General features: G+C 40.0%; 1 protein-coding gene across 18 annotated transcripts in view; it reads right to left on the bottom strand.

Moving 5' to 3' along the window:
• RIMS1 (regulating synaptic membrane exocytosis 1) overlaps window positions 1-22,976 on the bottom strand; it is a 225,102-nt gene that overhangs the window by 124,724 nt on the left and 77,402 nt on the right. For all 18 annotated transcript variants that reach the window (XM_060272539.1, XM_060272523.1, XM_060272532.1 and 15 more), the window contains exon 2: window positions 18,936-19,149. In XM_060272539.1, the coding sequence (XP_060128522.1) occupies window positions 18,936-19,149 (214 nt within the window). The remainder of the gene's footprint in view (window positions 1-18,935; window positions 19,150-22,976) is intronic.

Raw genomic sequence — 22,976 nt, 5'->3', positions numbered from 1 at the left:
ACGGGAAGCAGGAGAGCAGGACCACACACGCACACCCTGTGCTGGCCCCTCCCCAATGCCTACAAGTAGGCTATCCCCATGAGGTGGAACTATGACAACAGCCTATATATGCACTGGCAGGCTGCCTCACTGCAAGCATGCTCTTAAACACGTGGTCAGCATTAGGGAAGGGCCACAATGGGCCACGACAGTGGTAATGGAGTGAGCGAGCATGGACCTGCTCCCCTGCCTCAAATGAAAGCCTAGGCAGAGGGCCTTCTTGGTCCCACCCAGCACATGTCAAGGAGATAAGTAGCTATCCAAGCTTTAGAAGATATCTGAAGGTAGCCCCATATGGGGAAGTTTTTAATGTTTAATGTTTTGTTATGTTTTTGTATATGCTGGAAGCTGCCCAGCATGGCTGGGGCAACCCAGTGAGATGGGTGGGATATAAATAAAAATATTATTATTGTTATGGTGATGGTGATTGTGTTGAACATACAAATAGGACTCAAAAAGTCAGTATGGTGTAGTGACTAGACTACAAGCTAGGAGGCCCAGGATCAAATCCCCACTCACTAAGAAACGAAGGGCACTGGGCAGGGCACAGTTTCTCAGCCCCGCCTATTCCACAGGCTTGTTGTGAATATGAGGTGGGCAAGAGAGCAGGGACCAAAGCTCAGTGTTAGAGCACACCTTTGAATGAAGTATGTCCCAGGTTCCATCCCTGCCATCTCCTGTTCAAAGCATCGGCTAGCAGGTGATGGAAAATGAAGAAACCCAGGAGAGCTGCTGCAGATCAGAGTAGAAAATGCTGGGCTAGATGGGCAAATTATCTGACCTGGCATAAAGCATCTTCCTAGGTTTCCCTAAGTGCCATAGAAGGAGGACAGCCTAAAAAATTGTAGCACATAAAATAAAACTAAAGCTCCGATGGTGGGAGTCTCCTATTTGTGAAGTTCCACTAATGTAAGGACCCATCAGTTTTGGTTCCCTTAGTTCCTCATTTCAAATTCTCATGAATATATTCATTTTATTTCACATTCCACCCCCTAATGCAGGCTTCCTCAACCTCAGTACTCCAGGTGTTTTTTGGCCTACAACTCCCATGATCCCTAGCTAGCAGGACCAGTGGGTCAGGGATGATGAGAACTGTAGTCTCAAAACATCTGAAGGGCCGAGGTTGAAGAAGCCTGCCCTAATGTATGCATTTTTATAAAGCGTGAATCAGGTAGAATCAGCTTTAAATGCTGAATCTAATTTTCCCTGTCCCTACTGAACACCCCACCAGCAGAAGGGAGACATTTTTCACTGATCTCACCCCACCTCACCCCAGCCTCTTCGTCTGTCAAAAATTTGCTCTTGAAGTTTAGGGGACCAGAACAGCATGAGATGTGGCTGCATGAGGAACAGCAAAAAGCACCACCCCACCCCACCCTGTGTTCCAGTGGGAGCTTCCAGTGGATCCCAGTTCCTTCCTTGAGCAGAAGGGGCCATTTGTGTTTTTGAACAGATCTTAATAAGACTAACAAACCAAGTTCACTTCACATATGAGGTGAGTTACAGTATTTAGGCCACCAGATATACCCCAACCCCCCAACCCCTTAATGAAGAAGTGAGCAAATGCAGTCGAATGTTTTGTTATCCTTCCAATCAAACATCCAATGGCACATATCCAAAAACCAATTAATCATTACTCTTCTTGAGTATGGTTCCATCACTCTCAAATGCTCCCTAGGGCTAAGCTCTCTCCTGACACAATGGCCCAAACGTAATAGTGAAATGATTACTCTTGAAATTTCAGTTGAGGAAAAGAAACAAAAGCCTTGCCTTAAGAGACAAAATGTTTAAGAAGATAAAATATTATTCATAGCACGAGAAAGGTTCTATCTTCTCCCAGGAAGGTATGAAATCAAGCACACATTCTATTTCTGGGCCACCACCGCTAGATTTTAAAATTTATATTTTTGTCAAGAGCAGCAACACATTAAGGCCAGATGCTGGCTCTAAGGATTATGCAGGGATAAAGGCGGTCATGCACTGTACATGATAAAAGAGCAAAGGGGTGGGAAGGAGGGGGGTGGGAAGAGCCAAACAGCAAATCTATGCACACTTATTTGGAAGTAAGTCCAATTAATATTAATAATAATGTGCACTTGCCCCCCTAAATGTAATTAGGATCAGGTTGTTAGAAAAATAACATGGAAATGAACAGAAATATTAGGAGTTGGATCCAGGAATTGGTTGCAATCCTAAGCATGTCTACTCAGATGTTAGTGTCGTTGAATTTAATGGAGATTACTCTCAGGAAAAGGGGTTATTATGCAGTGTTAGTCATGCCTGGAGTAGACCCACCAAACTCAATGGGTTTTTTTATATATATAATAGACATGGATAGAATTGTTTTGTTAATACTTTAAGGTCCCATTGATTCACTGGGTCTACTCTAAGCATGACTGCGTATGGATCCAACCAAAGGCGTTTTCTAAGAAAGAATTCTAAATTAAATCTTTTACACAAATGTTTCGTAAAATTAAAAAAAGAGGAAGCAACATTGTATAGTTGTGCATCAATGCAAAGCACAAAAATGAAGTACACTGCATACTGAGTAATAAATCAAATAAGGAGGAAATGGGAAAAGAAAATGAACACTTCCTAAGCATTACTGATATCCAGTCGTAATAAGGTGCCTACCAGTACCACCACCATCCCCCCAAAATTTCAAAATGTTTAAGTAACAATGGAAATGAACAATCTTGCAATAGTAATTGCAAGAAGCCAAAAAGAGTTCTTCCTTTGTCAAGGAATGAAGAAACATTTGGCATGCATGCAAATAACAAATTATCTTCAGATACTGCAAAGAAAATAAGCAAATGAAATATCTGAGCTCATATAATATCTAAATTAAGTATTATTGACATAATCCCAAGATTCATTATGTATTTTTTGGTTAAATGCTGGATTGGACCTTACTAAAGTTAAACTTTTGTAGCTTTAATGTTTAAGTTGTGGGTATAAAGAATAAAAATGAAAAGTGTTTATTACAAAGCACATTCTCTTTTCACACAAGAGAAAATTGTTTTATAAGGAAAGAAACATTCACGTGTTATAATATTTTAAAAAATCTCATCAAAAACTTAAACCTGCAGTAGACCAATCAGTTTTGGTTTAACTTAAAAACAAATAAAAAATTAGCTGCAGTGAAATAATAGAGGCAACTTCAACAATAAACAGGAAGAAGAAGAAAACACTTCCAACTCCAGATAAAGTGAACATTTGCAAAAGAAACAAATGAAAATACCAGTTAACACTACTACACTATACAAATGTGCATATAAAATCAATTTGAAAGCCTGTTAGCAAGCAGTCGTAAGATTCTTCTTGTGTGTGCATAGCATGTGTCAAAATAGATCTGAACAAAAATCCAATATTTTAATTAAACATAACACATCTGATGCTCAGGGAAAGATGGAAAAATAAGGGCATCATCCAGCTGGGAGCTTTGCCAGTGACTTCTGTGGGTTGAGCTCCATACCCTAGATACAGATGTTCAAAAGTCCCCAAGTTCACTACCACTGCAACATGCACCCTGTTGTGTTTCCAATCAAAACTAGCAAATTGAAACAAATGTGCATTAATGGAGCTATTTATAGAGCCCATGTGCTGTACTGAGGGGGGGGCTCAAAAAGTTGTCTAAGCAAAAACCCAACACAGTATAATTATAAACTCTTGATATGAAATAAGATTGACCACAAAAATCCCACACATGTCTACTCAGAAGTAGGCGCCATTCAGTTCAATGGTGCTTACTCCAGGTAAATGTGCATAGGGCTGTAGTCTTTATCCTCCCACAATGCATCCATAATGTAAATTTTCCATATAACACTGACAGATGCTTCTGGATACTAATGCAACATATGTGAAACACACACATCTTCAAAAACGAAACATTCCTGAATATCAGTTTATACTGATGAACTTACACAGCTTCATACTGTGATGATTTCTTTTGGATGAAACTACCGGTATGTGTCCTAAATAACTAAACTAGCCATGGCACAAATATACATGTATATCCACCCACACGGAGAAACACAAACTTTTTAAAAAACAACAACACCTATATATGTGAAAATGCTGTTGCCTGCAACAACCAACTAGTTAAAAATTGAAACATTTTGTCATATACACACACCAACCATTTAGAGTTAAAAACTGAAACATTTTGTCATACACACATACAACAACACATGCCACAAATTACACATGAACAAAATCTATATTATACTCACATAGAGACTACACTACCATCTCTGTTTAGGAGTCGCTCCAGAGCTTAGTTAATACATGCAATTTGGCTGCTGGCCTTGAACTACAGTAGGTCCGGCGGGGGGGGGGGGCAAGAGACAAAAGTCCTTCTTCCAAAGAGGGAGGGGGACAAACCTTGAGGTGATATAACAGTTTCAGTGAGAAAGCCGCTTAGTGAAAAAATATTGTGTAGGGAAGTATGTGGAGCAAGCAATCTAGCAGCATGCAGGAATTATATCCTGATTGAAAATACTGGGCCATGGTCCAAACTAATCTAAACTAAAGCAGGTCTGTGTAATAACTTATCTTAACAATCCACAGATGTTAGGCAACCAAACAAACACACAGATGAAGGATTACAGTCCTTTAATGTGGCTTCTGGACCTCCATGCAATGCACCGGGAACTCTAAGGAGGATTCTGTGTTAGAGAGAGTTGGAATCTGCATGTATTTCTAACTCCTTCTAACATGGAATTGGAATAGATTGCTAAGAAATATATTTGCAGTTCATTTGTTGTGTCCTGATGCAGCTTTTCAGCAAATCATCAACAAGTTTCCTGCTGCATACCTACATAAAGCACATGCATATTTGCATGTGTGAAGCTTTGAGAGACAAACTGCTGTCACTGTTAAAAGCGGACCAGTCTGTGTTCGGCATTCTGTGTTTGCACGGAATAATGAGCCTGGGTTTCTGGCTTATCGTGATTTATCAGAGCTGAGCAGCATGCTGAAGCAGCAACGCTGCCAGAGCACTCTGCTTCACTCCTCCTCAGGTGTGAGTGGGATAAACCAACCAAGAAGTCTTGGCTTTGCATTACATCTGACCCCAGGATAATGGCTTGCAATTCCATTACAACCCAGGTTTCACTAACCAGCCTGGAGCCATCATTTAATTCATTATAAGATTTCTTAACCACACTCCACCTTCATGGTGGGTTACAACAATAAAATGTACAGTAGTCATAAAAACATAATTACTGTTTCAGAACACAAAAACTGTTCCAAATGGGACAGAAAAATATAGATTCAACAAAATAAAACAAAAACCTTAGCCCAAAGAACCATGAGGCATGTCTTCAGCATTTGTTCCTGGCTTGTAGATTGTGGCTTGTTATGTGGCAAAAAAAAAAAGATCCCTGGTTTGGACTTAACAGGAAGGCAAGGGCTTTATGTTTGTTTATCTTGGTCATGCCAGGGGAGGAATGAAGCAGGAGCAATTCAGCAATATGATTTGCTCCTGGCAAGCCACGATAAACCAGAAATTGTTGTTGTTGTTGTTGTTTAGTCGTTTAGTCGTGTCCGACTCTTTGTGACATAGCACGCCAGGCACTTCTGTCTTCCACTGCCTCCTGCAGTTTGGTGAAACTCATGTTCGTAGCTTCGAGAACACTGTCCAACCATCTCGTCCTGTGTCATCCTGTTCTCCTAGTGCCCTCCATCTTTCCCAACATTAGGGTCTTTTCCAGGGAGTCTTCTCTTCTCATGAGGTGGCCAAAGTATTGGAGCCTCAGCTTCAGGATCTGTCCTTCCAGTGAGCACTCGGGGCTGATTTCTAGCATATCACTAAAATTCTGTGTCTGCTGTGTCTTTATTTCCATGGTGAATGGGTTTTGGGGATCGATGCACAATGCTAATCGTAATAAAGAGTCAAGCACACACAGGATTAATCTCAAAATGATGAGTCCAGGATTCACACACAGATCCATGTGAAAACATCACTGTGGTGGAAACATGCTTCAGAGAAGTAAAAGGACTGCATGCTTGCGCTCGTGTGAACAGTCTGGAGTGTTTTATTCATAACCACATATAAGCCTCTCACTTACTGTCTCTGGCCCTTCCCACTGCAGTCCGTGGCCGGCAGAGACATTATTCCTGTACTAACACAACATGAAAGCAAAACATGAAAATGCTTGCAATGAAATTGCAAGTGCACCACACATTGCATAAGTTGGCACTTACATTTTCGAATCTTTAACTGCTCCCTGCACAAACATGGAGTAAAAATGCATTATCTCTTAAACAATTTTCTATTATTGTGGAACTGAAAAGGCTGGTTCACACAGTCTACCATCAGGAACGTAAAAATTAACATGATCTAAATGTTATGGTTCCCTCAGCACACAATCCTTGGCCAGAGCGTGTGCAAGTTCACCCAGCATCTACAGCTACATTTAAGACCAGGTGTTATATAACACAGTTAAGCACTGAACACAGTTAAGCACTATAGCTCTGCAAAGCAATAGCACATCTACTTTGTCACATTTTGTGGAGATTGAATTTGGATGTTGGCTATTGATTCAAAGTAGCTTTATGCTGTGTGCATTTCGAGGCTGCTCTGGTTTTTGTTTCCTTTACTACTTTTAGCTGTTACTTTGCCTTAGTTTCCCTCCACCACAGCCAGTGACCAAAACAAATAAATCAACACTACGGATAACAACAAATAAAAACGTTATCATCCACATCAAAGAAGAGCTTGTCTTCATTTTAAGTAGTTTATATAGTCTGCCTTTCCATATAGGATTTGGATAAGGGACAGATTTACACAGCTTTCCATAGCCTCTCCAGCCACTTTGGCGAGGCTCAAGATGTTGACAACGTAGCTAAGAATTGCAGAACGTATCATGCTGTCAGGCACACCGAGCAGATTCCGTTAGAACATTATGTTTTCATGACAACATTATTGGTTATATTTGTTCAGGAGGAAGGTGTTCCTAAAAACAAAAGCAGCATAGGGGAATGTATTCTGTCTACTAATTAGATTAAACCAACATCAAAATGTCAACTATTATAATTTACAACAGGCATTAATCTAAATATAATCAGTTGCATCAAGCCTCATGGCACTTCTCTCAGTAGACCAGTGGGGCGAGCATACAGATGCACACAGCAAAGATCTTCACCCCCAGACTCTTTCCTATTAGTATTAAAGCCTTTGTCTTTGGAACATGGTCCAGATCCAGTTGCTAACGCCCTGTTATCTTCCCTAAATAGGGAAGTGTGCTGTGAACCACCCTGAGATAGATGGATGGATGGATGGCATACAATAAACCAAATAAGCAAAGAGTGGAACCCAGTCAAATTTATTCAAATGCCCATTCTTCTCTAAATATTGCTTGACTAATAAATATACAAGGAATTTTCAATTGTAAAATTCTTCAAGGGATGAAGATACTGCTTTGGTGTCTCCTCCATTAGAAATCTGTGATTGTAGGCCTGTATGGCTCAAATTTCATCCCTCCCTATTTTTACCTGCCTACTTTAGGCTCGTGGAGAGAGAAAAACTAAGGTTTTTGCCTTGATTGCTTAATTTATATAGCTGACACAATTTCAGAACCGGGGGGGGGGGGGGAGAGTTGATCAAAGTATAAGCCATAATACTACCATATTTATTGAACCTGAGGCCACAAAAACAGGTATGCCTTAATATCAGACATATGGATGAGGATAGATTCTGCCCTGTTTACATAAAGTCTAGCCAAAATAGCAATCTCCCTTCTCTTCATTACTTTTTTTTAATGGACATGAAACAAAGAATGCTTCACCTGCCACTGATGTATGCTTCACATAATTATGGTGCTAAACTCTGGCATAGCTTCGCTCTGGTTCAGGCTCCTCCTATGGCGGGTCAGTCGGATCAACAAACTAGTAAAATCAGAACATCTGAATGTGAGCCAATCTAGGCTCAGTGAAACCAATGAGAGTAAAGCTGGCTTAAAATCAAGTACAGTACTCTTAACTTCTGTGGTTTACGGATGTGCCTGCAAAGCACTGCCCTCTTTTGCCTCAAAAAAATAATAATACAGAAGATATAGAGCTCGGTTAGATTCATAAACTATTAAGATGTTTTCTCTCTCTAGCATCTTGCACACACAGTGATATGCAACCTAATTCACATGCCAGCTTTATGTGGCACTTAATTTTTATGTTTCCATTCTATTCAGGCTCTTATTTCATTTTAATCACTGGACTATCTGAGCTATCATATTCCTCTCATAAATTCTGAGGGTCAAACTGCACATCGTGTTTCATGTGGTAGCATACAGCTATATCTGTTTTTCTTAAATTAATTACAGCAGCCAGGGGTGGGGACACACAATTGTTATCAGGATCACTGTGCGCAAGAAGGATAGATTTATGCCTTCCCTTCCCAGATGCAATCCCTTCTCCACAGTCCTGCTGATCTATAAGGATTAGAAAGATGGTGCTATAGTGTCAATTTAAAGTGAGGTTCTTAGCCAACCCAGAGGGAGGAGGTGATTTTCAGGGCTGATACAGTTGGGAAGAGAAGGGATAACTTATGCTCTGTGATCCCAAAAGCAATATGGGGTTCAATGGCTATAATGAAATAAAAACAAGCATTAAGCATAGCGTGTAGTAGTTGGATACTGGCATTTTCACATACATGGGCTTTGAAAATACTTGTAGACAAGTCAGAGACACGTAATGAATTGTGTGTGTGTGTGTGTGTGTGTGAGTGAGTGAGAGAGAGAGAGAGAGAGAGAGAGAACACGAGAACAACTGGGATATCCCTCCTCCTGTAGTACAATAGTGCAAGGTGCCTGAGCACTGAGGCTAGTCCAATAGTGCACTTGCTCTATAATTATAACTGCTGAGGTTTGAGACTAAGTGAGTAAGAAGCAACTCATCTAGCCCATGACCCAAGCAGTACAATGAGGGACAGATACTATTGAATCCTACGGCCTTTAAACATATTGTGCCCCCCTAGGATTTTAGGGGAGGTAAATGAGTACAGTACTGGGAAATGAACATCACACAACACACTTTCCCCAAACCCTAATCCTCTCCCAGGATACTATAAGATGCTAGCCATGGTTCAATGCAGTCATTTTTACCACCCTGATCCTCCTCATCATCCTTTGTAGTTGCTGCAAAAGTTTCTGCCTCCTGGAGGCCATGTTCTGGGGTTTATTATACTTTGTTTTCCTACATGGGTGGCAAGTCCTGTAACGATACACAAACCCCTACCTTGTTTGTGAGTAACCCCATTTTGCTGCTAAACGAATAGGTGCAGAACATTAGGTTTGTCGTCAGAAGGAACAAGTGGGAACCTGCAGCAAAGTGTTGAAGTCTATCCCCCAGTCACTAACAGGTTCAGGATACAAGCCAGCTTAAAACAAGAGCCTTATAATGCTTTGGGGGACTTATTACGGGCAGGTGGGTGGGGGGAGATTGCAGGAGAAGAAAAGGAGCATGATTGCTTTTTCTCTCTTCATTCCCTTGTTATTCACTAAAGCTGCATTTATTAATTCAAAATTTAATCTTATGTCACTGCCAACAGAATTTGCTTTGTAGAAGGGGGGGGGGAATCTTATATAAGATAATCATTTTTCCTGGTTAATAGCAGTTCAAACCATGACCAGTTATCCCCAGAGGTTATATTAGGTTTTTTTCCCCTTTGCAGTGAACAGCACATCAATAATGCTGCATAAAGTCAGGTGTACTAAATAGAACAGAAAGACTACAATCGATTGCAGATATGCAAACACTAGAATATCATGGGGTGCTTCCTTTTATTTTTAAAACGTCTGTTTTTATCATAATGCTACAGGGAAAGGCTTCTCTTTTTTGTGAAATTATTAAGCAACTGCATGATTTTTAAAATTCTAGCAGTACATACATATTCACATTTACAGTATGTGGAAGTAAATATCACAAGATTCGAAGTGTCTTATTCCCATCTCGAGTTTTACATGAGAACGATGCATCTAAATCCAGCAGAAGCGTGGAAACTGCTTCAGTGCCTACTTTCAGCGCTATTTAAATATCCTGCTTGAACTTGGACAGGTATATGCCAAACAGTGCTAATAGTGAATTCCCTTCCACTCATGCTTCTTTTTAATCAGATCCATTTGCACACATGCAAATAAACACTACGGTATTTTGTAAACAAAATGTGTGCAAGCACCGAGTAGAAAATGATGCTGGACGGGAGAAGGTCCTACATGAAAATTCATGATCTCGCAGAGCAAAAGGCAGTAAACATACAAGAATACATCGGCAACTCTGGAAACATTTTGCCAGACAAGTAGAATCTTCCTTCCCTTTAGAGCCATCAATGGAAAACAACCGTCACACGAGAGATGTAGATTTTAGATTCACCAAACCTATACTATTTAAGCCTGTTCAAACCAGTCTATCCTGGGGGTGATACTTAGTCCACACCTTTAAATGTTTTCACCTGGCATCAGGCGACAAACAAATGGGCGATCCATGGAGTGGAAGAGGAAAGGACCCTGCCTGCTGGTGAAATCAAATTATCCACCCTGACCTGCTGCCTCACCTGGATTAATTTGGGCAGGATAGGACCTGTTTATTGAGCAATGGTGAGTCATTTACAGACATTACAGCCATGTGAAAGCATTTCTGAGTGAGCTGAATATGGTTATGGGCAGATGTGAAGCAATCTGCATTCTGGGCTTCACTGTCAGCTCCGTAACTGCTAAGGGTCTTAAGAGTTATTTGTAGCTCCTGCATTTGAAAACCAATATTCAGAACAGCAATTGAAATTCTGTGGGGAGGAGGGTTTTTTAAAAAAAATCAAGGCAGGAAAACTGGACTGATGTGTGAATGCTGCATGAATCTGTTAACAAACATTACTGCAAGGGGACAACAAAGGGCTCCCCCCTCCCCAACTTTCACCTTTGTTGCTCCTACCTTCTGGGGTGTCCATGGTCTTTTCATAATTCTCTCCCACCTCTTGTTCCAGATGCAAAGGTCTGAGGCTAAGTTGATTAAGTCTGTGCTATCTGTGCTACCGAGCACAAGGGCAACTCAGTAAATCTGGGGTGGAAGATTTGAGGAAGGGGGAGAGAAAGTATCAGTGCTCTACAATAAATTTGAGTGGATATCTTACGATTTCAAAAAAGAAAGCTGGAGAAGAAGCAATGTACTTTGGGGAAGAAAAGGGGATGTAAGGGTTTTGGTTAGTTAAATTTTTTCGGGAAGGCTAGGAAAAGGGTAGAGCATCGTGAGTTTAACATGGAAAACTTGGACGTTGAGAAAGATCAGGACAGGGAAATGCTGTGGTGTGTTTTTTTGCGCCAGTATAGGGATATCAAAAATATTTTATGATGCATCAAAAAATACCTTTGACAACCAGTCTGTAAATTGTCGTTTGCAACAATTTAAGAGAAACCTTGATCTTAGTTACTACACTGGCAGGTCAAACATGGAAGAAGGAAAGGACTTCTGGTTAGGCAAGGCGGGAAAGGAAAGGAAAAGAAGTGCAGAAGAATGTGATCTGGAGAAGTTAGATGGTAATGAGAGTCTATGGTTCAAAATAGCTATTTCTATGATACTAAGTTTAAGTGAGATTAGAATTTTGCTTTAAGTATTAGCAATCCATTCAGATCTCTGGCACTTACCTGTATTAATGTGGCTGGGTATTACCAAAAACAAGCAGAAAACTCTCACACACTGGGATAATGAGCTGCCATCCAAAACATAAATGCATGTTCTAGGCTGGAGGGAAGATGTGAGTGATCACTCCATATCACTAAAAAATGTCACCACCATTTTCAAATATGATAATCAAGATTTTGTTCATGGAGTCTTGTTGACACCAAGTGGATATAGAATGCTATCTCCAGGAGGTCGGGATTTGCAGGTGCCTCAATTTAGGGGTAAAATGTAACCCTGTGTTCAGAGGCAAGAGATCCACATTTCATGGAAAAGGCCTAGAGAAGGCAGGCATTCTCTGGATAAAAATGACCTTGTTAAAAGTGGCAGTGTCTCTAGTGTCACACAGTAGTGAAAGATTAAATCATTTAAGAAAGGCGATGCATGGCAACGCTTAGGAACACAAGGGAATATCAATCCTTAGTAGAGATTAATTTCCATGTTGATATAAAGAAATCGTTGAAGGAAAAGAGGAATAGCAAAAGACCTACTAGAAATAAGGTACTTGTGGCTTATGAGTTTGCAAGGCTCAGTAAAAGCCTGCTGATCAGCCAGCCATCTTAAACAATGCAACTCAGCAAAACTGTACACGATGATCATCATTCGTTAAAAACCTTTGATTCACATTTAATAATAAATAGTTGCAACAGCAAGGTGTGTCAGATCCATCCCATAGGCTGAATTTAACAATTGGCTAACGGGGAATAAGAAATCTAAGCGCTGAGATATGAAAAGTGACAGCCCACAATACCGTAGCTAAGAGCAGAGACCAAAGAGAAGCACATATGAGGACTTTCTGACAAAGGGAAAATTAGGACTGACTGTATTGGGGGAACCTGGACACTTTCTCACCAAAGTACAAGACGACAAAATGGCGCAACTAATTCTTGTGGAAGTCAGAAGCCAGTTACTCCAGGTTTCGAAGCGTTTTAGTGCACAGCTCTATCAGAGGATGAGAGGTGGAAAGCCTGATCCCATGGCAGAGGCTTAAAGGAGAACAAGAGATAATATTCATGCTTTTTTTCAGAAAAAGTCACAGAACTTGGGAAATATGTGGGAGATCAACCAGAAGTGTGGAGATTTAAGGAAAGTTTGCTTTGCTTTTATTTCCCTGCTTTCCATTTTCTGGAAATGCTTCGCATCTCCAATGCTCCCCAAGTGTCACCCGGTCATCTCAATGTGCATTGCAGCCATTGTTGATCTAAAAACAACTGATTTGTACTTAATAAAGAAAAGCAAGGTAAAGCGGGAACCCTCCAAGAAACCTTAAATTTTAAATAAATTTAGTTAGCCCTTATTTTCTTACATATAACTTGCCTTATTCTCATGTATGGGATTTGTTTTCTGGTTACATATATGTTGTTTGTACTTCCATGTCATTGCCCATCTACACTTACATTCACCATTTACCTCATTCAGATCTTGCACTCTCATTCACTGCATTCATGCATCTGCTGTTCACACTATTCATACACATAATCACTCTTGCACCCCTTTCACATACTCAGCTTAACTGAACACAAGTGCATCAGTACTGTCTCTTCACTTCCTCATACTCCTTTCTGCCAAAAGATCACGACTCCTTATTCCCCTCATGCTGGTAGTTTAATATCTTAATATTCATGACATCACAACAGCTAAACCAATAGCTGTAGGTTCTCATTTATCTGACCTCTTGGATGTCTGTGACCCAGCAGCTCATGTGATGGGTGGGACATCTCAAAGATCATAGCCTTCATTTACCTTTTCATTATCCAAGTTCCTGTGGTGCTTTCAGAAAGGTGGTCAAATTTAGCAACACCCAGTTTCAGAAAGATGTGCTTTCATTTGACAACTCGCTCATATCTCTATAGCAGCATGAGAAGAGCCAGCGGCTCATCCAAATTTGGCTTTGACTTCACCATTAGAATAAAGCAGAGGTAGGGAGCGTTCCCCCTTGAGCATAGCTGCCAAGTTTTCCCTTTTCTCACGAGGAAGCCTATTCAGCATAAGGGAAAATCCCTTAAAAAAAGGGATAACTTGGCAGCTATGCCCTTGAGATGTTGCTGAACAACAACTCTCATCATCTATGATCACGCAAGCTGGGGCTTGTGGGAGTTGGCACCCAACAACACCTGGAAGGTCCCTGATTCCCCATCCCTGCCATAGAGATACTATAATATTTGGTAATAGCAGATAACTGCTCTAGACCAGGGATTTCTGAACTGCGGTCTGCGGACCACCAGTGGTCCATGAGGCTTATTCATCTGGTCTGTGGCATGTCCATGTTAAATATGCATTTGGATTTTTAATGCTATTATCTATTGCTTCATGCATTCATGCACCATTAAAAATTGCAGAGACATCACCTTGCCAACAAAGGTCCGTATAGAATTGAGTTTGTTAAGTTGACAGAAACAAAGTTAAGTGGGAAATTCACTACAAAAGGATGCCCATGAAATGATCTCGTCTATTTCAAATAAAATCTTGCACCCTCCACAATATCTCGTGCGATTTTGGAAAGATCCCGGTGGAAATTGGCCAGAAACACCTCAGGGGCTTCTGATGCCCGAGGCAGCTGCCTCATCCCACCTAATGACTGCACCGGCCCTCCCTCTCCTTGCACTTCCCCAAAATCTGTTCCAGAGGGTTGTGTGGAAAACAAATACAAACTTGGCAGGGGTACACAGGGGAGGAGAGAGGGAAAGTTCTATTTCACAAGCACAAGTCTTTGAACTAATGGCATGGCTTTGTTGCAAACAACCCAAAATTTCCAAGGCCTATCCCTGAATTTAACATAGGGTATTTAAAAAATGCAAGACTTTGAAAGCAGCAACACTATCCCTACAGCCTCTCTTGGTATTTGTTTGACTATCTGTAGAAACTGGAAATGATAATAATAATAATAATAATAATAATAATAATAATAATAATAATAATAATAAATGGTTTAGATGAATGCAACACTAAAATATGGCTCAGCAGAAAAATACTGCACAAAGCAAGTATTTTCCAAATACTATAAGGCATGTATAAAACATACAGGGGAAATATATTTTATCTAGGACACAGCAGTACTAAAAATACACAGTTTTAATCCTGGATGAGGATTAAAGTTCTTTATAACAAAAAAGAGAGAGAAAGAACAGATTACATCCATCTCTAATAATCAGGTTGTTTTCAGGAAATTTTGCTATTATACAGGTTCTCCTTAATAAACAAAAACTGCAAATAAATTTAGCCAGTAGTGAATATTGAAAAGTCTACTCATTTATCAAACCAACAGCAGAATCATAGCCATGCCTACTCAAATATACATCCAATTCAATTCAGTGGGTCTTATTCCCAAATAAATATGGCTGTATACAGTGGCCTGGGATTAAGCCCCATTGAAGCTAATGGGATTTACTTCTGAGTAAACACACATAGGATTACAGTCACTGTAATCTTATAACGGCAAATGACATGGGAAAATGCACATTCATGTAAATTAGAAGTGGCCATGTTTTTTTCTCCTGATGATTAAAGTGGTGCTCCAACTCCACAGACAGAAGAAATAAAGTGATATTTGCTACCCATATCCAACGCAGAATGTCTTTGATCTCATCTTGCTATAGCATTGCTATCTGCACAAAGTACAGCCATTTCACTACTGATCAAACTGATGATCCTTAGTACTTCTTGCCAACTTCTAATTATGAAGCCCAAGACCTTCACATTAACCAAAAAAGGAGGCTGCCCTTTGGCCAGCAATGATTGCATACATGCCCTAGTAGTGAGCAATCAGAAATCACGATGCTTCAAACAAGTAGTCCAACTCAATTGATTGTTTCATGCCCCTTAAATAACATAGTTGGGTCCCTAGCCTGGTGTCACAATTGACCACATTGTACAGTATTATCTTTGAAAGCTAAACACGTTTGGAAACCTGGGCGATACTTATCAAACCCTGAGAGGTGATCTGTGTGCAAGCTCCCTTTTAAAGTGAGGCTTCTCACCATCAGAGTTTACAGATCTAGAGCCACGAATGGATCAATAGCCAAGATTTGCCGCTGGTTTTGAGACTAAAGCCTTGACCATCTGGGCACTGATTAGATGATGGAACATCCGGCATTTGGATTTGTGCCTTTTCCTCTCTTGGGGACACTTTTGTAAATACTGTGACTATGTTAGAATCTCGGAATACTGTGGCCTACAAACTATTAATTGTAAACTACTCTGCTTAAGACAAAAAAACAAAGCAGAACATTTTCAGAGGTGCTTTACTGAATAGCATCAATTAATACGTTCAGCTGAACAGGTGTGGCTTGAAAAAAGGATGTCTTAAGGCAGGGGTAGTCAACCTTTTTATACCTGCCGCCCACTAATGCATCTTTCTTGATGGTAAAATTTCCTTACCACCCACAAGTGCTCGATAAAAGGAGGATCCAGCTTGTGCTGAACCCCCTACCGCCCACCTAGAATCCTGAAACGCCCACTAGTGTGAGGTAGGGACCAGGTGGACAACCCCTGTCTTAAGGCAATGACATCTGCATATGTACTGAAGATGTAGGATTGCTATATGTAAAGGAAGGAAACTGATGGAGAACCAAAATAAAAGGCCTCTAGGCAGATTCTGGTTAGCAGAAACAGCTCCGAGCACTTGTCCAAAGTGAAGGTGATTTAATGTGCGGTTTATATCCAAGTTATTTTAATACCAGTAGTTATTAACTCCTTGTAAACATCAAGGTATGTAGGTTGGGATCCAAAGAATCCCTTCAGTGCCTTTCACGTGTATGCTAAGTGATCCTGTTCCATTTGCCACCACTGCACAAACATTGTGTCAATAGAACCTGAATTCTTCCCAGGAGCTCCCAAAAGACAAGTTGCCTGCCATAGTGGCTAGAATGGGGATGGGGCTGATTGGAGAGTTGCAGATTCTCCATCTTGGTTCTACAGTGTGCACTCAATTTTCATGAGGCATCTTCATTAACATTTTGAAATTTATTTTCCCCACACCAACAGGCATATTGATGAAATAAGAAAGGTGATTTTTAAACATTCATATTGCATGCCATATGATTTGCAGAGAGAGTAGATGTTTAGAAGTACATATTGCACTTTTCTTTTTTAAAAAAATAAAAATAAAATATTACTGGTTAGATTTCCCAGAAAATCTACCTTAAAAAAATAATGTTCACAGTGTAATGGTTTGGATATCTATATATGTGATTTGACAATTAAAGTCATTTACAGCAACAAAGTTAAAAACCAGAATTAGATACCTTTCGATTTCACAAAGAAATAACTTTACTACTATTCCCTGTCAAATTATGAATTTGATATATTGATTTCCTATGTGATGTAAAAAGAGGTTATAATAAATAAGATTTCTTCCTCCCAAAGCATTTTTAGAAGACATCTGAAGGCAGCCCTGTTTAGGGAGGCTTTTAACGTTTAAGAAATGAGTGTATTTTAATGTTTCTGTTGGAAGCCGCCCAGAGTGGCTGGGGAAACCCAGCCAGATGGGTGGGGTATAAGTAATAAATTATTATTATTATTATTATTATTATTATTAGCTGCATGTTCTACTGCTATGAAAAATACAAATTTATAATAGGAAAAGCTGTTTAGCTACTGTGCTTAAAATTTTGCAAATTGATACATATACTCTCAGTTTAATATCTGGATTTTACAACTGAACATTTAGTCAAAATAATTTGCATTAACTGGTTTCACATAAAAAACACTGTAATAATATATGAAGAAATATGGATTCTAACCACTTTGTCCTCCTTTGGGAAAGCATCCAGGGAAGCAGAAAAAGGAGAAAAATACAAAAGAAAGAGAGAAAAGAAAAAGGAGGAAAACATTAATAGACAGATATAAACAAGGCAATTCTTGTGTTCCTGTAAGCATAAGATTTACCAAAAATGAAACACAGCATGTTTAAATAAAAATATCTATAGCACCACACACATATGGGCAGATACCTGAAGGATTTTAGCAGAAAATAAAAGAAATCATAGTGAAATGGATACACCAGAATTCAATACTCCAGTTTAATGGAATAGCTGAGATCCAAAAGGCTGGAATTAGAAATCCACAGGGCGGTGAAGATGATAGAATTTATGGAACTGGCAGAGCTAACCAGGAGACTCCGAGACCAGAGGGAAGAAGCGGTGGAAGAAGATTGGAAAAAATTCAAAGTGTATTTAAGAAATAAACATATTATTGGAAAGAATTAATAGAAGTTTAGGAGGTACAGGGAGGTTGTAGAAATAAAAAAATGTTTAGATAAGTATTGATGTTGAGGTGTAGTTAATAATAAGCAGTAAGTGTGAGATTTTGTGTTATGATATCAGATAAGATTAGAAAAATAATAGTTATATGGTAAACAAGGTGTAAGAATAAGATTTAGAAATTACTAAAGAGGATTTACAATGTAACGCAGTTGGAAGGGACATGAGGAAGTCACTGATATTAGAATATATTCAAGTTGAAGTTTTGGGTTTTTTTCTCTTTTTTTCTTTTTTCTTTTTTGTATTTTGTATTTTTTGTATTCTGTATTTTGTATGTTTCTGCTTTTGTGTCTTTGTTTGTTACAAAATAATAAAAAAAATTTGGGGGGGGGGAATCCACAGGGTGGAAATGGAAGCACTTTCTCCTCACACATAAGAATTTTGGATTGTTTCGTCCCTACTAGAAGCAATATGGCTCCCCCATTGGAATCTGCAACATGTAAAGTGGTCTTGTGTGGGTGGTCTCCAGTGTTGTTCTACTCAGTGTACATCCATTGAAATGAATGAACACCACCAACTTAGGTCCATTCATTCTGAATGGTCTGCTCTAAATATAACTTAGTTGTGTATACAAGCATGTGACACTACTTTCTATAAATGTCTTTGGCAACTGCACAAGAGCATATACAATATTCAGGGTGTATACATCAAAGTAGCTTTTCTACAATACTAATGCAGAATTCCATGAGAAAAGCATTATTATAGCTTGTCACTGCGTCTGTCACAATCATTTTCAAGTGGGAAAAAATATAGGTCCCCTCTTTTATTTATTTCTGAAATTGATTTTGCACACACAAAACATGGAGTGAGGAATTCTGAAAACAAATTCTGGGCAAAACCATGACGTTCAAGGAGCTGGCGGTGTGGAAATAAGAAAAGGAAACCAATCACCAGAAAAATCTGCACAGGTAGGATGTTCTAGCGATGGAAATCAACATTGCTTTGTTTTGCATGCAGTAGAAAACTTACATTGTTTGATCGCAGAGAAACACGTCCTCCACATCTGGCACAAAACTTTGTCCGGCAGTAGGAGCAAAAATGGCCACAACCATCGGCAAACTTAGTTTTGTGACAGATTCCACATGTTGGCGCATCGTCCTTGTGGTCTCCATGGTAACGTCGGGATTCCTCACCTATTTTTCGGACTTGCTCTTTGTAACTTTCAAATTGTTGGTGCAATCTTCTGTAAGGAAAAGAAGGGGTTTTTTTATATAGCAAAAGCACCAAGACAAGCTCACCCATCAAGTGCCTAGCCACTAATCCACACTATCTGTGTCTTCACTATATTTGCTAAACAGAAGCATGAATACAAGTGCCACTCTTGATGATTTAAAAGGAAAAACAAACAGCGGGATTATTTATCTATTTATTATGCACACTTCATCCTGAGGTACCAGGCCAGGTCACAGCATTAAAAACAATATTAAAGCAACTTTTAATTGCTCGTGTTGGTTTCTTTAACATAAGCCAAGCAAGCTGCTTTTTATGCAATCAACTACCAATAAAATCTCCTGTTTCCAAAACAAATAAAGGTCACTTATGGATTTCAGAAGAGTCCCAACACTGTGTATGACCAACACAGGTGTCTGTGTTTTTGGCAGGATGTAGAAACCTCAAAAAGTTATTTGATAATAGCAAATGCCATACAAAGAAAAACCCTTCCTCTTCTTAGGTAAATTTAGCTGAAGTCATTGTCCAAACTGATTATTACTTTCAATTTAATAAAATGTAGGTTCCCCCCCCTAAAGATTTTCATAAGTGCTCTGTCATCATTTCATCCATAACATTTTCAAAGTGAAAGCTGTCACATGCACCACCAGTCTCACTCGCCACTATGTCAAACAAAATTTTAAAAATGTATAGCAGAATAATACACTTTTGATTTAACCCATTAACTGCTGTTATGGCTGAAACCAATCATAAGCTGCAAATTGCAACCCATCAAAAAGTTCTGGAAGAAGCACTTTCATATGTGCAACTGTGGGTGACAATATTTAAGTATAAGTGGCTCTTTAAAAAAATGATGCAGTGTGTCTCTGCCCTTCTAACAGCTCCAGCCAGCCTATAAGAGCCTTGCAGTGCGGTTCAGATCTCGAGGTAGTGAGTGATGGTGAGTTTCAAGAATGGGAAAGGCATAAAGGGCAGCTTCCCCCCCCCCACCCCAGGCTTTCCTTGTTGTGCTGCATACAGGGTTGCTAGTCCCAAATCTTGGCAATTTGAAATTATAAATCAGGCATAGGCAAACTCGGCCCTCCAGATTTTTTGGACTACAACTCCCATCATCCCTGACCACTGGTTCTGTTAGCTAGGGATGATGGGAGTTGTAGTCCCAAAACATCTGGAGGGCCGAGTTTGCCTATCTATGCCTGTTATAAATAATATTCTGGAGATGGGAAAGCTATCCCTCCACTTTATTTACATCTTCTTTCTCAGTCCAGTTGCCCCGTTGTCATCATCTATCAGGCAGGTTTTGTTTTTTTAAGTCACTTCCTTTAATTCACAAACTTTTGCACTTCTGTATACCTAGGTAGGGCATCCCCCGTGTTTGTATGCAGAAGTGCCTGCCTTATTTTTGAGCGGCTTTCATTTTGCTTAAAACAGTCGCCCAGCAGATGGCATCAGAGATTGCAATTTCACATAGACATTATCTGTTCAGTTTTAAAGAACTGAGGTTTCCTTAGAAGCAAGTGCCTTTACTTTACAACGGCCTTATCTTCTGTTGGAAATCTCTCTTCATAACGGTAAGAATATTTGTGTGCTTGAAATGAGGAGGCATCTGTCCGCTCAGCTTGTGACAGGAGTGTGCAAAATGACAGCTTCTGTTCACAACGAACCATTCAGGTAACCACCATTGTGTTTGGCTATTCACAAGGAAAGCCACAACTAGACCCTAAGATTTGTGCATTCCACGTGTGTACACAGAAGGAACGATCCCTAGCATTTGTTTTCCGTTTCTAAATTTTACATCAAAACCAGCCTTTCAATATAAGTCCAGCCTGATGTAAGAGTTTCTATAGGAGGAAGAAAGAAGAAGAAGAAGAAGAAGAAGAAGAAGAAGAAGAAGAAGAAGAAGAAGAAGAAGAAGAAGAAGAAGAAGAAGAAGAAGAAGAAGAAGAAGAAGAAGAAGAAGAAGAAGTTTGGATTTGATATCCCGCTTTATCACTACCCGAAGGAGTCTCAAAGCGGCTAACAATCTCCTTTCCCCTCCTCCCCCACAACAGACACTCTGTGAGGTGAGTGGGGCTGAGAGACTTCAGAGAAGTGTGACTAGCCCAAGGTCACCCAGCAGCTGCATGTGGAGGAGCGGAGACGCGAACTCGGTTCCCCAGATTACGAGTCTACCGCTCTTAACCACTACACCACACTGGCACCACCCCACTGGCTCTCAGACTGAGAGAGATACCCCTTTTTTGTGGGGAAAGTATTTTCATAGTTCTTGAGCAGATCAAAACACAGTGAGCAGATGAAGAGTAAACAGTCCACACACAAAGGCTGACAGATCTGCAAATGCTTAAAAATACCTAGTTTGGTGTAATGGTTAGAGCCAACTGAACTGATGATTCAAATTGCCACTGAGCCAGTCACCATCTCCCAGGCTAACCTACCTCACAGGGTTGTTGCGAAGGGAAAAAAGCAGAGAGAACCATCTACATTCCCTCAGCACTTCCTTGGAGTAAGATGGGATATCTACGCATTTAACACAAATTGTTGCAGAAGCCACCAAGTCAATTTCCCCGTCCGTCCATAGAAAGATTTTGAGCCCTGCTGGTGACAATTCAGCTGGAATGACAAAGCACCCTTAAGGGCACCTTGCTCCTAAAACATGTTTTGCTTGAAAATAAAAGCCCTCTTCAGGTGTTCTCTTAACACATTGCACTCTGGCTCAGGGAGGGCAACAAGAGAACCAACAAGAGAATGTGATGCAATGGTTATAATGTTGGACTAGGACCTAGGAGAACAGGGTTTGAATCCCTATTCAGCCACGAAGCTCACTGAGTGACCTTGTGCCAATCACCATCTCTTAGCCTAACCTACCTCACAGGTTTGATGTGCAGATGCAATGTGGAGGAGGAGAACCTCTTTGGAGGAGTGCACCACTTCGAGATCATTGGAAGATGAGGTTGGTATATAAATTAATAAATAAAATAATAAGAATGGTTAATGGCCCTCTCTCATGTTTTACTAAGCATGGCACCAGAACATCTGAAGATGGTTTTAGTCCCATTAATTTCCAGTACATTCAGGACAACTGATATGATGCTAGGAAACTATAAAGGTCCCTAGGAGGCCTTGTAGAAGTTTCTCTCTCTCTCTCTTCTCTCTCTCTCAGCCTTACCTGCCTTACATTGCTAAGAGAAAGATGACATTCTTAAAGTGCTATGAAAGGGCTAAAGAAGGAAAGAAGAACAATAACAGTATTTCCAAATGTGCTTAGGGACTGCAGCTATTGGTTGAGCTTGAATTGTATCCATCTCAATAGCATAATGGTGGCCACCTGTTCACTGCAACCACACTGCTGCTGGCCCTGCTATGGCATTGTGAGGGGGGACTTACATGCGCAAAGCATTCCGGAATCAGGCCTAATTCCAAAAGGTCCATTTATCACAATTCTTTAACAAGATATGGAAAGGATCAGCCATAGGAGGTACACAAGAGGGTTTACAGCAAAGTGGGTTACTGTTGAATTTCATTTCTGTACATCATGTCAAAAGCTGCAAGCGAACATACCTATTGAAAGAAAAAGGCGCTTCAAAACCCTGGTGACTCAAGAGGCACAACTGGACGATTATGAGTCAGTGATTTATTATGATAGCTAAAATAAAGAAAGCTAAATATGCAAGCTTCCCACTATTATTCCCGAAATGATCGCATGCAGCTGTTCAACCAGGAAGCTTCTCTCTGACCAAGCCAGCAGGAACTATTACAGCCATTCTTGTTCAGCTTGAAGCTTTTCTATCTCAAAGCGGATGAAACACTTGTGAAAGTTCCATCGCATGCGGTTTCTTTTTC

This window comes from Zootoca vivipara, chromosome 3 (assembly GCF_963506605.1).
Source record: "Zootoca vivipara chromosome 3, rZooViv1.1, whole genome shotgun sequence".
Taxonomy (NCBI): domain Eukaryota; kingdom Metazoa; phylum Chordata; class Lepidosauria; order Squamata; family Lacertidae; genus Zootoca; species Zootoca vivipara.
Note: the sequence above shows the minus strand (reverse complement) of the source record. Positions and strands in the feature narration are given on the sequence as shown.